Source organism: Trichomycterus rosablanca, chromosome 5 (genome assembly GCF_030014385.1).
Source record: "Trichomycterus rosablanca isolate fTriRos1 chromosome 5, fTriRos1.hap1, whole genome shotgun sequence".
Classification (NCBI taxonomy): Eukaryota; Metazoa; Chordata; class Actinopteri; order Siluriformes; family Trichomycteridae; genus Trichomycterus; species Trichomycterus rosablanca.
Genome location: NC_085992.1, coordinates 28,971,220 through 28,987,616, shown reverse-complemented (window position 1 = coordinate 28,987,616; position 16,397 = coordinate 28,971,220). Strand labels below are relative to the sequence as shown.

The 16,397-nt window shown below is 39.0% G+C and overlaps 1 protein-coding gene across 1 annotated transcript in view; it reads right to left on the bottom strand.

The window, feature by feature from the left end:
- Nucleotides 1-1,177: 1,177 nt before the first annotated feature.
- mcu (mitochondrial calcium uniporter) overlaps nucleotides 1,178-16,397 on the bottom strand; it is a 112,834-nt gene continuing 97,614 nt past the window's right edge. Inside the window, exons 4-9 of the mRNA XM_062995950.1 lie at nucleotides 9,705-9,875; nucleotides 8,994-9,098; nucleotides 8,727-8,887; nucleotides 7,220-7,423; nucleotides 6,711-6,827; nucleotides 1,178-5,396 (exon numbers count right to left, since the gene is read on the bottom strand). Of these exons, the coding sequence (XP_062852020.1) occupies nucleotides 5,316-5,396; nucleotides 6,711-6,827; nucleotides 7,220-7,423; nucleotides 8,727-8,887; nucleotides 8,994-9,098; nucleotides 9,705-9,875 (839 nt within the window). The 3' untranslated portion in view covers nucleotides 1,178-5,315. The remainder of the gene's footprint in view (nucleotides 5,397-6,710; nucleotides 6,828-7,219; nucleotides 7,424-8,726; nucleotides 8,888-8,993; nucleotides 9,099-9,704; nucleotides 9,876-16,397) is intronic.

The window sequence follows — 16,397 nt, the reverse complement described above, 5'->3', positions numbered from 1 at the left end:
AAAGGCAGAACATTCATCCCAAATTGATGTGAAGACAAAAAAAAAGTCAAGTAGGGTGCCAGTAGACCTACTGGAACATTAAAGGAGCTGCAGAATTTATGGCAAGTACTTGATGCTAAACATAAACAAATAATACAAAACCCCCATCATACCAACAGTGAAGTGTGGTGATGGCAGCATCATTGTTTTTTATTGCTTTTCTTTAGCTAAAACTGGTGCTTTAATTAAGGAAAGCATAGCTACAAATACTACTCATTTCTGGCACACAACTATTAAGCATCTCTTAAAAGCTTTCAGCACAACAATGCCTCAAATCATACTTTCAGTTCAACAATGATTTACAAAAGATTAATAATTGGGAACGGCCCAGCCAGGGCTCAGACCTAAATGTAGGAGGGCTGTACTCAGGAGATGACTTTACAGTTTAATATATTTTGAGTATTTATTACAGGGAAGAGTGGGAAAACCTTGCCAAGTCAGGAGTGCCAAGCTGACTACAGCTGTTTACAGCTGACAAAACCTCAGACAAAAACCTGGCATTAATAGAGGGGTGTGTGGACTTTTTTTTATATCCACTGTATATACATCAACAAGAGAAAAAAAAAAAAAAAGAAAAAGACATCCCATGTCCTTAGCAGTCATAACTTCTCTAAATGTCACATAGCAAAATGTGCAGCCTGTGTTGTGGAATCAAGAGTAATAGCATACTACTTCTTATTGTAAATGTCACCCTATAACAAAGGCTACAAAAAATCTACAACCCCAAATCAGAAAAAGTCGAGCCAGCATGGGAAATGCAAATAATAAAAAAAAACCAGAGTTTGACTTTTTTTTTATTGCAGACAGGATGAACGTGAGATATTTCATGTTTTGTCTGGTCAACCTAATTTCATTTATTAAAAGATCCATTCCTAGATTTCAGGCCTGCAACACATTTTAAAAAAAAGTTGAAACAGTAAAGCATTTACCACTTTGTAATGTTGCTATTCCTTTTCCTTTTCACCACACTTAAAAGACATTTTGGCACCAAGGATACCAAGTGATTTAGTGTTTCAGGTTTTATTTTGTCTCATTCTTCCTGCAAACACGTCTTAATATGTGCAACAGTACGGGGTTCTCGCTGACATTTTTTCGTTTCAAAATTCTCACACAAAAAACATCACCACTTTTACTTCCAAAACTGGATAAGTATTTATTGATAAGTGAATTACATTTCTCTTTTTTACACATTTCATAAATGATACAGGAGTTTACATTTTAATTCTTATAGTCTTTCAACATCACATCATCCAATGCCTATGAAATAAAAACCATGAAATGAAGATGTAAATGAAAGAACAATCAGATTTTGATTTAGTGATATATAAGTTGTAAAAGCTGTCATCTTAAGTGCACATGTTGAAAATGTAAAATAATGCACTTAGAAAAGTAATGTGACAAAAGCAAACCTGTGCAGAAACAGAGAGGAGTTTAAAAGACAGCAGATACAACGGTTAGAAAAAAGAAAAAGTGTAGGGTGGCTGAACATCTGCTGCCTATGTGTCATTCTGGACGGTCTTAAAGGACATGGAGGAGATAAAACTGCACCAAGTCCTTAACAATCAGCAATCTTGCAACTTTTTGGGTCTTTGTTATATAATTTCCCCATGTAAACATACATTCATGCAACACCCGCTTTAGAATAAGTTTCATATATTACATATCATTTTGGTTTAAAAAGAAATAACTAACAAAAAGGCAAAGCAACAAAGGCAAACCCTGATAGAAAACCAAAAGAGGTAATAATGCGTAATGGTGATTAAATAAATGAATTTGGTATCAGCTTTTAAATTCAATCAAGGCAATGGCAGCAAACTGCTTCTGAAAATCATCCCAGGCCTGGCTTCTCCCTGTGTATGCTACAGCATACCGGGATTTATGATTATCGATGATAAGAGCACAAGAAGCCGAGAGGGCACAGTAAGAGATTGATTTTGCGTTATTGATCAAGACCGGGGGATTATTCATTTCAAACGCACTTTGCTTTTATGGAAACACACACAAACACAGTGTCATTGATACTCAGTCTGTCTATACTGGCAAAGCTGCTTACCAATTGTACAGTGTAACCATGACAGCAATTTTGAACTCTGGCTCAGAAGAGCTGAGCAACAACACATGCCAATTATGAAAATGTATTAATGCGCCAGAAAGCAGAATGGGCATGTAAAAAAAAAAAAGCATTATGTGCAAGCCTTCAGTGTTCTCTTGTACTAGTTTCAATATCATGCCAAGCTTGAATCATGCACTAGTCCATTGCAATAAACTGCAGTCAGTTTATTTCAACACCGATACTCACATCCAAGCAAGCCTGCTAAACTACAACTTAATATTAGCCACTTTTTCTGATTCTATAATTAATGTTTTTTTCCATACATTCCAACATAATTTCCTAGATGCGTTTCTTTGAAGGGTGCCATTTTCAGGCTGAACATTTCCAGCCCTGCAGTTTACTGTTAGTCCTTCTCTGCCTCCTGTCTGTCAGCTCACGAAGGGCATGACATTTTGCTGATGAGTTAAATTTTATTAAATCAAAACAAACACCGACCATGCAGTGCTGTTCTGCTTCAGGTTTCAGGAGCAGCATGAATCAGACTTCTTATCAAGAAGGATCCCGGACTGAACCCAAACTCAGTTACCCATGTGGAAACGTAGGACAGGAGTCCTGTGACTGTCAAGAGGTGTGGATAAAGTGAGAGCCTTAACAAGCAGCATATGAGCAGAATTGTGTACACAAATTCAATTATTTTCTGCAGCAAACAAGCTCTATTTAAGCTAGATGCTACAGGTGACGAGGACCTTTTTTAAAAAGGTGTGAGTGTGCTGAAGAGAGCAACCCCATATACCCTATTACTTAAATGTTATAATAACCCAATCACATAAACTCTTAAGTAAAATACCCAGGAGTCCCTATTTGTTTTCATTTTACCCAATGCTACTTCTACCTTCTACAGTCCTGCTGCATGACAGCTAACTGCTATTAAAGTAATATTTGACATGTGACCCACATGGGAAGCCCATATAAGGAAACTCCCAGTTTAAGAAGGTTTTGGCCTTATGTTTCTCCTAATTAAGTTGGTTGCCAAATCTCAAGCAATAGCTTTATCTGCCCTAATGCATTACAGCTACCATGGACAGCATTAACTGCCTCCCAAGAAAACCTGATATTTTTATTTTTTAACAAGATATCACCGCCTATCTACACCAGCAAATTTAGAGTGGCAACACTGGGAAATATATATATATTAATGTCATTAGGAGATTTTATATGCATTAATATATGGATGAATTTGGCAGATATGATAAAATCAGGACAGATCAGCACACAATAACACAACCCATTACAATTTAAATATGTAGCAATACAAACTTCAGACAGAAGCACTTCATATGCAAATATATCCATTAAAGCAATTAAAAGGCTAATTTCTAAAAAAAAAATCACAATTTAAGCACCCTGTCCCAGAGAAATGTATTCAAGTTTGCTGTGTGAGGCAGAAATAAAAAAGTGCGTATTATAGAACAATATTAAGTTCCATCCACGATTTCTACTACTGTCTGCTCTAAGGCCTGTCTGCTAAACACACCATGTTCTAGATGAAAGGATGCAACAGTCACACGCTACGGCATGCTGCAAAATTGCGTCTAGGATCTAGTATATCAACATCATATATTCTTGGCATACAGATGAACAGCTGTGGGGCTGAATTTCATTTCCACTTTTTTTTAAGTAGTCCTGTTTTACAATAAGCAGCCCAGAAAAGTCTTGACGCAGGGATGCAAGAGACAGCATGTCTGTGCAGGACAACAGGAGAACCCTAACCGGCACACTGCACTGGGTGTTTTGAGGCACTGTGGGTAATGTAGTTTTCTGAGAGACGAGAAAAGGTAACCTTCTCATTCTGTTTGTGATCTTAGTATCACCATGTGTTCCTCTGCTACAGCTCCACAGGCAAGGGGCACGCGTGTGGGGACTCACAGACTGCATTCATGATTAAACACTGTGTGCATGTTATTATGTTGTCATGTCAGGAGCTGCAGTAACAAAAACCTGATCTCATGTACTGACTGGCATCTTCAAAATGCTGACATTATGACAAGATGATAAAAAAAAAAAAACCTCCACCAAAAACAAAGAGAAAAGTAGATTATAGTCATTATATGATTTTTTTCACCCTCATAAGAAATATATTATAATATAATATGGCTTTTAAAATAAAAAGTGCCAAAATTAATTTTTCTTTCTTTTTTTCTTTTTAATAGTAGAACACACAGTGATGTTTAGCCGGTAGATCTCTAGTCTGCAACTTGCAACAGGTCTGTACAGGAAGTGATGCTCATCATTTGTCCCCTTCTCCTTGCACACATAGCAGCGGTTCAACTCCTGATACAGCTCTTTAGTTTGCACAGCTGAGTGCTGTCCATCATGGTCAAGGTGGAAGTGAAGACAAGGAGACGTGGCAGCACTCCAGAGTTCTAGCCACTAAAGGACTCAGGGGGTTGTGGAGACAGAGGACATCCTCCACTCCGCTGAGAAGGAAAGGCAGGATTCAGAGTACCTCTCCTACAGCTAAAGGTCCCCCATCAGCAATGTCCCAGGCTGGAAAAAAAGCCCAAAGCCCAAAGATCTTTTCAATTGCAGAGAGATATACAACTCTGCTGTAAAAATAGGTCTTTAGAGGTTTCATTCAATAGATTGCTGAAACACATAGCATGTGTTTGTGGTGATGTTATTTTTTTCTTTAGCATCTCTTGGAGATGCAGTATCCAAGCCCAAATGTTTCTTCCTGTTAGGCATCGAGAGCTTCCCGCAGGCCCCTGTTGTTTTCTCTGTGTTCCTGTAGCGTTATTTAGAGTGCTTAGCACGACTAGCAGGCACAACTAGCAATCTCACCCTCCGGATTCAGAGAGGCTTCAGGGATCGTTCTTTGTTTCGTTGGATATCATTCCATCCCCTCCTCCTCTGCTTTACTGTGTTTACTCAGAGATTACAAAACCCAAAAAGAAGAGAATAAAACAATAATAAAAACCAAAAAATCCATGTGGAAATGGTTCTGTCAGAAGACAGAGAGAGAGAGAGAGAGAGAGAGAGAGAGAGAGAGAGAGAGAGAGAGAGAGAGAGAAAGCGGGGGAGAGAGAGAGAGAGAGAATAATTCAACAGAGATGGTTGGGAAAACTAAAACAAAACAGAAAACGGGTGAATAAAAGAAGGAGGAAGAAACTGATAGAAAGGAAATTAGGGTAGGAAGGAGGAAGGGAGGCTTTCACTCTTCCCATCAATCCTTGCTGCCGCTGATCTGCTGAACAGGGAGGTTTAGCTGGAGCGGATCCCTCAGACGCTTCAGATCCAATTCCGCCTGAGAAAGAACAAGAGCAAACAGTTAGTTATTTAGGCAAAGAACATTTATGTTCATATAATGAATACATGTGTGTATATACACAGTGGGTTCAGAAAGTGTTGATCATTTACCTTTTTGTGCACTTTCTGACATGAATTTGATTTGACCCATCAACCTTTACTTAATCACCCACACTGACAAACTGACGTTTCTTATGTGTTTTAAAAATGAATAATGAATCCAAACCTAAAATTTCTCATCCAGTTCCATACTTTTATTTAATATTTTGTAGAAGCCCTTTCACTGTTTTACCCATTATTCATGGCAGATCCTCTCAAGCACCATCAAACTGGATGGCGAGAATCTGTGAACTGCCATCTTCTGTTTTCTCTACAGATGTAATAGGGTTGAATACAGCCACTCAAGGATATTTAGAGACGTGTGCCAAAGCAACTCCAATGTTGTTTGGTCCGTATTCTTTGAAGTAGTCTTAGAAGGTTTTCTTTAATGATGTTCCTGTATTTCTGCATTCATCCATCCCTTAATTCTTACCAGTCTCCCTGTACCTGCCACTAAAAAGCACCTCCTTTACATGGCATTACCACCATTTTTTCACAGTAGGTATTGTATTATCAAGGTGCAGTACCTGTTTTTTGCCAGAGATGCTGCTTGCTGTTCTGTAAAATGTTCAAATGTTTTTTTTTATATATGTTGCCGGAGTCATTTAAATAATCTTTAATAACCTATACGCAGGCTGTCATGTGCCTTTTACTCAACAGTGGCTTCAGTCTTGCCACTCTGCCATAAAAGACTAATTAATGAAGTGTAGCACGTTGGCAATCAAACAGGTTCATTAATCCAGAGTGACTGTTGGATTCTTACTTACCTTCCTGACCAAAGGCTTTTTGCCAGGCTGCCCAATTTGGCCAACTCTAGGAAGGCTCAAGGTTGTGCCAGGCTTTGGATCACTCAAAGCTGTGGGTATTGTTTTAAAGCCTAATTTATAGCCCTTTATAGCCCTGATCTATGCCTTGCCACAGCTGGATCACAGAGATCCAAAAAAGGGCTCCTTGGCTTAATGTGTGGGTCCTTATAAAGCCATGTGTGCCTTTCCAAACTATGTCCAGTCAATTCAAATTAACAGCTGGACTCCTATTGAGCACCTAATCACAACTTGGCATGTCACAACTAATGATCTGAACATTGTTGTGAAGGGTTTTAAATTTATAATAAATAAAAAAAAAACTCCAAACATCATTATGGGTGATTATGTGCAGATAGATCTGTAAAAATGGTTATTATACCCATTCAAAATTCTATATAACAACGTACCTCAGCAATAGTGTCCTTTAGTTTGTTATACTTTTCAATGTCAAAGCGTTGTCTTTTAACCCCCTTGTGGAAGAACAGCAGATACTGTCTGTCTTGAGCATCTGGATAAAGGTACTCCTGTATGGAGGGACAAAAAAGAAACAACATACATTTATCTTCCTGGTCCATTAAAGCCACAAAGCATAAATGGGTGAAAGTGCAAGCTACCTCAGTTAGCATCATTATTAAAATTACCATAAAATTAACAAGCGTTCAGTGCAATCAATTTAACATTAAAAAAGAATCCCTCCAATAAAAAGTGCACAGCAACAATTATTGGAACCACTGCATTTAGAACATGTGAAGCCTTGCTTTGGCAGCTTAACAGCACTAAGTCTTTAATAATATTTGAAGAAACTGGAGAATACAGCACAAGAGCTATCAAGTGCAATCCCAAATACAGAATCTCTCCAGATCCAGCAGACGCATTCATCAAAGCAAAGAAACTATAAAGCTTTGTGGAATCTTACCTGACGCGTAAGCACAAAGTAGGCATACATGGCCATGGCTGTGCCGTAAGTGATAAAGTATGTGACAGGCTCCATGATATCCCATGAGTACTCCCACCAGGTTAGTCGTGCCAGAATGCCAAACTGGGTTGCCATGTATGCCATTCCTCCCCACAGTACCCAGGTGGTCCTGCGTTCTGCTTTCTTACTCAACTCCTCTTTTACCTAAAATACACCGACAATACACAGAGGTTAACATTTAGTAAGAATTGTGAGAATGTAAGATTTTGGCTACTTTTTCCATTTTGAAGAATTAGACCTGTTAGGACAATGAACTTTCTTTTCCTTCAATTTTCTCCCCTAATCTAGTCGTATCCAATTACCCTGATTGCTTTACTCTTCACCTCTGCTGTTACAACCCTCCACTGCTGACTGAGGAGCTTCGCAACTGACACACGCCCCCTCCGACACGTGAGAAGTACCGAATGCACCTTTTCACCTGCACAAGGCGAGTTCATATGTGGATCAGCCTTGTGCACGGAGAGCCACACCCTGATCAGCATTATTCCTCAACTCTGCGTAAGCACCATCAATCAGCCAGCAGAGGTCGTAATTGCACCAGCTATGAGGAACCCGGTCCGGCTTTTCCCACCCTGTGAACAACAGCCGATCGTTGTTCATGTAGGCACCCAGCCGGATGGCAGAGATGAGTTTCGATACGATGTATTAGAAATCCCAGCTCTGGTGTGCTAGCGTATTTTACCACAGTGCCACCTGAGCACCTTGAACTTCATTGTATGCTGTGATTAAAAATGCAATTGCACATACCCATTCGAATTAGAATTTTTTTAATTAGCATTTAAATGTAACAGTGGTAGCCTAGTGGGTAGAGCTGTAGGTTGCCAACTGGAAGTTTGTGGGTTCAATTCCAAACAAGTTGGAATATGCGACAAAAGCATTTCATTGTACCGTACATGTGTGTATGTGTTTATGACAAATAAAGAAGTTCCATCAGCTCCTACAAATATGTTAAAAGTCTGGTTATTGTGTGCACAGTTTAAATGTAAGTTTTGGCATTCTACAGCACAGCACAGCACAGCTTTGTGACTGGGCTATGAGAATTTTTGGGTAGCAGAAACTGTAATGCAAAAACATAGTGTTTTTATACATTAAAAAACATGAAAAATGACATACACACATCAATTTAGTTCTACTTTCTTTTTCAACCACATTAGCTTGTTAAACAGGTGAGTTAAGGAACCCATATTACATGCAGAGTTGTTACGAATGATTTTAAAAACACCCTGCTTAAGCATACATCGTTCAACTGGTTACACCAGAACTGTATGCGAATGTTTGTCATGTACTGCTAAATATAATCACAATTATTTAATCACAGCCAGTTAAAAGTCTGGACACAGCTTATTAAAGATAAGTAAATCAGTGAATTCTTTCTAGGTGTCCAAACTTTTAAATTGTAGTATAGATCTTTTTGTGTGAATTTTTAAAACAGGATTTAATAAGACACCTTTTCCAGTGGGCGGAGCTGGGAATTGAGGTCCTCCAGTCGTCCAATGAGCTCTCTCTCTTTGCAGAGCTGGTGTTCCTCTATACGCAAAGTGGTGTAGAGATGCTGCACCAAAAGCTTTACATCATTCAGCTTATCTGCCTCTTCATGTGCCAGCAACTCTAAAATACATAAACACACACACATGATCCATAAGCACATCGGCTACACAGGTCAAAAAATACCACTCAGATTCCAGACACTGTCACCCTGAAAAATGTCCCTTGCCTCTTTTGGGTGGCCGCACAATATGAGCGGTGTCGTTGATGACGAGTTTGAATTCCTCCAGCAGCAGAATGTCGATCCCTGTAGAGGAAGCTATCCGGGCTCCATCTTTAAAGAGAAAAGGAGTGGAGAAGCATGAGTAAAGAGTGTGTGGGGGTTAAGATAAGATAGCCTTTTATTATCCCACAGGGGGAAATTTGTAGAATGTATGTAGGAAATTTAATGTGCTTTCTTACACAGCTTTATAAAATGAAAGCTACTGTCTGTGTTTGTGCCCTAAGCATTTTCTTCCTGCAAATACATCACTTATTGTCCTGCTAAGATGTTTTGTAGTATTGCTGAAATTGTGCAGCAATCCAGTTAACACAAAGCAAAATTTTAAGGCAATGTTTTAAACACATTAAGGCTGTCCTAAAAGCGAGATGGGTCCCACCCAGAACTGTTCCTAATAAAGTGCACATCAAAAGCATTTTTTTGCTGATGGCATTAAAAAGATGGTACGATGCTGGGGAAAAATGCATCGGAAGGTGACTATGTAGAAAATGTCATTTGTTTTTGGATTTCTTAATAAATAGAGTAAAAAAAAAGTGCTGAAACTTTTTGAAAAACCCTTGTATATTGGTATGCATCAGATGTTACAGCTTACCCCTTATATGAAACAGACTTTGGGAACATTTATGACATTTATGACATGTGCAGGTGTTTGCGGTGTACCCGAGGAGTAGATGGCGACTCGATCTATGCCTCTGTCCTCGGCTTGTAGCTGCTGAAGAAAGGTGCCCACGTTGTCACTGAGGGGCTTCAGGGTGAACTGACAGCGCTCCCGCCGAGAAGGCAGACCCACTGAGATCACTGGCAGGCCATTCTGATACACCACTGTCACCTCTGTAAACACACATTCACACAACTGTTAGAGCACTGAACAGCTGAACAGCTTAAGTTCTTTGTCCACTGTAGCTATTCTTGTCTCGATATGCACTATAACACAGACTGTGCCAGACAGCTGGAGGTTTATGTCGGGATCTGCAGATACATTTCGAGTCTGACAGCAGACAACGTTTCATGGTGCTGCCTTAGTGATGCAGTTAAACTCATCGCTAGCAGAAGGGGGCAGTGTTGCAGTGAAAGTGTTACACAAAATGGAAGGTCATTTTTCAAGAAAATTGATGGCTTGTCCTATATTACTGGTAATCTATATGACTCGAGACCAGGAACTAACTGTAATATGAATGGAATACAGTGGTGCTAAACATGATGGCTGTAAAACAGGGATCCCCAATGTTTTATTAAAAATAATACAAACATTGGGAACAGTTACTGGGAATTATATTTAGTAAAGACCATAATCTAAATAAATATTTATGAACTTTATAACTTTATTTTAAAAATGTATATTTTATCTTTAAGAACCCAACCTAAATAAATACTTAATAACTATAATAAAAAAAAAAAAATCACCTAAAGAGTAATAATACATAAACGTAGAACTGTTCTGTAATCTGTCATGCACTAGTACGCCATTTGGAATTTAGCCTACTTTAGACATTTCTAACACTGAAACAACCCTAGTGGAAATAATAATAGACAAATGGCAACAGTATTCAAAAATGTATAGAAAAAGTTACAATTAAATACATAACTCAGATAAAATAAAGTAAGAAAATACAAAGTGTACAGAAATAAATCTTTCTCTAATTATTATAATCTGCTGTATTGTGCACTAGTGCTACGGCTATAGTAGTAGTAGTACACTGATCAGCCATAACATTAAAACCACCTCCTTGTTTCTACACTCACTGTCCATTTTATCAGCTCCACTTACCATATAGAAACACTTTACAGTTCTTCATTTACTGACTGTAGTCCATCTGTTTCTCTGCATGCTTTGTTAGCTCCTTTCACCCTGTTCTTCAATGGTCAGGACCCTCACAAAACCACCACAGAGTAGGTATTATTTAGGTGGTGGATGATTCTCAGCACTACAGTGACAATGGTGGTGGTGTGTTAGTGTGTGTTGTGCTGGTATGAGTGGATCAGACACAGCAGTGCTGCTGGAGTTTTTAAACACCGTGTCCACTCACTGTCCACTCTATTAGACACTCCTACCTAGTTGGTCCACCTTGTAGCTGTAAAGTCAGAGACGATCGCTCATCTATTGCTGCTGTTTGAGTTGGTCATCTTCTAGACCTTCATCAATGCTAACAGGATGCTGCCCACGGGGAGCTGTTGGCTTGATATTTTTGGTTGGTGGACTATTCTTAGTCCAGCAGTGACAGTGAGGTGTTTAAAAACTCCAGCAGCGCTGCCGTTTCTGATCCCCTCATACCAGCACAACACACACTAACACTCAACCACCATGTCAGTGTCACTGCAGTGCTGAGAATGACCCACCACCCAAATAAAACCTGCTCTGTGGTGGTCCTGTGGGGGTCCTGACCATTGAAGAACAGGGTGAAAGCAGACTAACAAAGTATGTAGAGAAACAGATGGACTAGAGTCAGTAATTGTAGAACTGCAAAGTGCTTCTATATGGTAAGTGGAGCTGATAAAATGGACACTGAGTCCAGAAACAAGGAGGTGGTTTTAATGTTATGGCTGATCAGTGTATATAATAGTTGTACATCATGTGACCATAAGCTTGTTGGACATCCAATTTCAAAAACAAATGGTGTTAGAAGTGACCGCTGTGAGATCTTTTCAGCTAAAAACAGCCACTTAAACAGACAAACTTTTATTTCTATAGGGACCAAACTCTCTTTACATCCACTCACACATCACTGGAACTCTACCATCTTTAGAGAGTGGCAGCACAATGGTGCTTATTGTGAGCAGACCATCAGCAAACTGTCACAGCCATGGATTTTTTCTCTTAAATAAAAAGCAGATGGACAGATACAGCTAGACTAAGCAAACAATCTTTCGACAATCCTCTACGTAATTAGAAGATTTTTATCTATTTACTTAGCCAACTCAATAAGAGCCATTCAGCCAAAAAGCTTTAATGATGAAATACAGCTCCAAGTGTGTGCTACCCTCATCCCCAGCATCAAATGAATCTAACGTTTCCCAATCTGTTTCACAATAAAAATCATTCACTACTTATTTGTCCAGTACAAGTCTAATTTTTAGTTAAAATGCACACAATCAAACAAAAGAAATGAAAGTAACAAAAATACCAAACTGAATAACATTGTCATGTGATGTAGTCATGTTTGTTAAGAACAATCTTTGTGCAATGATTAATTTCTACAACACTTAGTCTTAAGTTTCTTTTTTCTTACACCTCATCTACTACACCTATCTATCTGTCTATCTATCTCTATGTCTATCTCTCTATCTATCTGTCTGTCTATCTATCTCTGTTTGTCTATCTGTATGTCTATCTATCTATCTATCTATCTATCTATCTATCTATCTATCTATCTATCTATCTATCTGTCTGTCTATCTATCTCTGTTTGTCTATCTGTATGTCTATCTATCTATCTATCTATCTATCTATCTATCTGTCTGTCTGTCTGTCTGTCTGTCTGTCTGTCTGTCTGTCTATCTATCTGTATGTCTGTCTATCTATCTATCTGTCTGTCTATCTATCTGTATGTCTATCTATCTATCTATCTATCTATCTATCTATCTATCTATCTATCTGTCTGTCTATCTGTCTGTCTATCTATCTAACTATCTATCTGTCTGTCTGTCTGTCTGTCTATCTATCTGTCTATCTATCTGTCTGTCTGTCTGTCTATCTATCCATCTAACTATCTATCTATCTATCTATCTGTCTGTCTGTCTGTCTGTCTGTCTGTCTGTCTGTCTGTCTGTCTGCTTGTCTATATCTATCTATCTATCTATCTGTCTGTCTGTCTGTCTGTCTGTCTGTCTGTCTATTTATCTGTCTGTCCGCTTGTCTATATCTGTCTGTCTGTCTGTCTGTCTGTCTGTCTGTCTATGTCTGTCTATACAGTGGGGCCAAAAAGTATTTAGTCAGCTTCTGATTGTGCAGGTTCTCCTACTTAGAAAGATGAGAGAGGTCTGTAATTGTCATCATAGGTACACTTCAACTATGAGAGACAAAATGAGAAAAAAAAATCCAAGAAATCACATTATAGGATTTTTAAAGAATTTATTTGTAAATTATGGTGGAAAATAAGCATTTGGTCAATAACAAAAGTTCAACTAAATACTTTGTAACATAACCTTTGTTGGCAATGACAGAGGTCAAACGTTTCCTGTAAGTCTTCACCAGGTTTGCACACACTGTAGCTGGTATTTTGGCCCATTCCTCCATGCAGATCTCCTCTAGAGCAGTGATGTTTTGGGGCTGTCGCTGGGCAACACGGACTCCACAAATGTTCTATGGGGTTGAGGTCTGGAGACTGGCTAGGCCACTCCAGGACCTTGAAATGCTTTTTACGGAGCAACTCCTTCGTTGCCCGAGCGGTGTGTTTGGGATCATTGTCATGCTGGAAGACCCAGCCACGTTCCATCTTCAATGCTCTCACTGATGGAAGGAGGTTTTGGCTTAAAATCTCACGATACATGGCCCTGTTCATTCTTCCCTTAACATGGATCAGTCGTCCTGTCCCCTTTGCAGAAAAACAGCCCCAAAGCAAGATGTTTCCACCCCCATGCTTTACAGTAGGTATGGTGTTCTTGGGATGCAACTCACCATTCTTCTTCTTCCAAACACGACGAGTTGAGTTTTTACCAAAAAGTTCCATTTTGGCTTCATCTGACCACATGATATTCTCCCAATCCTCTTCTGGATCATCCATATGCTCTCTGGCAAACTTCAGACGGGCCTGGACATGTACTGGCTTAAGCAGGGGGACACGCCTGGCACTGCAGGATTTGAGTCCCTCTCGGCGTAGTGTGTTACTGATGGTAGCCTTTGTTACTTTGGTCCCAGCTCTCTGCAGGTCATTCATCAGGTCCCTCTGTGTAGTTCTGGGATTTTTGCTCACTGTTCTCATGATCATTTTGACCCCACGGGATGAGATCTTGACCCCAAGGGAGATTATCAATGGTCTTGTAAGTCTTCCATTTTCTTACAATTGTTCCCACAGTTGATTTATTCACACCAACCTGCTTGCCTATTGTAGATTTACTCTTCCCAGCCTGGTGCAGGTCTACAATTTTCTTCCTGGTGTCCTTCGACAGCTCTTTGGTCTTGGCCATGGTTGAGTTTGGAGTCTGACTGTTTGAGGCTGTGGACAGGTGTCTTTTACACAGATAACGAGGTCAAACAGGTGCCATTAATACAGGTAACGAGTGGAGGACAGAAGAGCTTCTTAAAGAAGAAGTTACAGGTCTGTGAGAGCCAGAAATCTTGCTTGTTTGTTATTGACCAAATACTTATTTTCCACCATAATTTACAAATAAATTCTTTAAAAATCCTACAATGTGATTTCCTGGATTTTTTTTTCTCATTTTGTCTCTCATAGTTGAAGTGTACCTATGATGAAAATTACAGACCTCTCTCATCTTTCTAAGTAGGAGAACTTGCACAATCCGTGGCTGACTAAATACTTTTTGACCCCATTGTATGTGTTTCTCTCTATCTATCTATCTGTCTGTCTGTCTGTCTGTCTGTCTGCTTGTCTATATCTATCTATTTCTATCTATTCATCTATCTATATCTGTCTGTCTGTATCTATCTGTATCTATCTATGTATATCTATTTTTCTGTATGTCTATCTATCTATCTATCTATCTATCTATCTATCTATCTATCTATCTATCTATCTATCTATCTATCTATCTATCTATCTATCTATCTATCTATCTATCTATCTATCTATCTATCTATCTATCTATCCATGTACTGTATATCTATTTTTCTGTATGTCTATGTCTATATCTGTATATATCTTTCTACAGTATATCTCTGTCTGTCTGTCTGTCTGTGTGTGTCTGTCTGTCTGTCTGTCTGTCTGTCTGTCTGTCTGTCTGTCTGTCTGTCTGTCTATCTATCTATCTATCTATCTATCCATGTACTGTATATCTATTTTTCTGTATGTCTATATCTGTATATATCTTTCTACAGTATCTGTCTGTCTATCTATCTATCTATCTATCTATCTATCTATCTATCTGTCTATCTATCTATCTATCTATCTATCTATCTATCTATCTATCTATCTATCTATCTATCTGTCTGTCTATCTATCTATCTATCTATCTATCTATCTATCTATCTATCTATCTATCTATCTATCTATCTATCTATCTATCCATGTACTGTATATCTATTTTTCTGTATGTCTATATCTGTATATATCTTTCTACAGTATCTCTTTCTCTCTCTCTCTCTCTCTCTCTCTCTCTCTCTCTCTCTCTCTCTCTCTCTCTCTCTCTATCTATCTTGAATATAATAAAGTGCATAAACTTCTACAGAAACATTTTAGTTCATTATAGAAAATGAGCTAAAATAAATCGATCTCTATAGGAAACCCATCTGTTCACAAGAGGAGGCATGTTCTGAAGGCATCTCCACTAAAGTCTCTGAACGCAAGCCTGCTCACAGCATGCAGCATTCTTCAAGATGAAAGCAGTCTGTTATCTGTCAGTTTTAAATCATATTCTTGTACGCAGCCCAAACCTCCCGGAAGGCTGATGTGTTCAAACAGGGATGTGTATTAATTTTCTCATATGTTTTAATTATAGGCCGCATTAGGCTTAATGATGAGTTTAGGGCTTTGTGTTCCTTAGTGTGAGGCCAGGCGAGTAAATATTACCACAAAATTAGCAGCCCTTCAGATTTGGTATTTGCCAAAGTGGAAAGAAAGTGTAGCTAACTGCTTCTTTAACATTCACAAAGCGGGTTTACACAGGGATCAGTATCGTGTACAGACAGTCATTTATCTACTACTCTCTATTATTTCCTAATTCCCTGTGGGAGCAGTCAACCAGCCAGCCGAGGCCTCAGTTGAAAGAAAAGAAAGAAAGATATCCTTTATTTGTCATATATACATATACAGATGTACAGTACAATGAAATTCTTTCTTCGCATATCCCAGCTGGTGTTGGAAGCTGGGGTCAGAGCGCAGGGTCAGCCAACTTACGGCGCCCCTGGAGCAGACAGGGTTAAGGGCCTTGCTCAAGGACCCAAAGCCCTACCCACTAGGCTACCACAGGCCCACAAGCATTAATGAAGAATTTCTTCAGCCCGCTCTCCCTCAGACACAGCCAATCATATCTTTGTAAGGAGCCGTTATCAGAGCTGAGAACTGAACCTGAGAGTTTGAGATATCAGCAGTGGTCGGGTAAAACGTTCTACTGTGCCACCCGAGCACCCTTAACTAGAAAAGACTTAGGATGAAGATCAGTGACCATTAGCCTATAAATTAAAGGTAATTTATACCTACTTTACTTATCTACAAACTTCCTCATTTATTTTAGTTTTGTT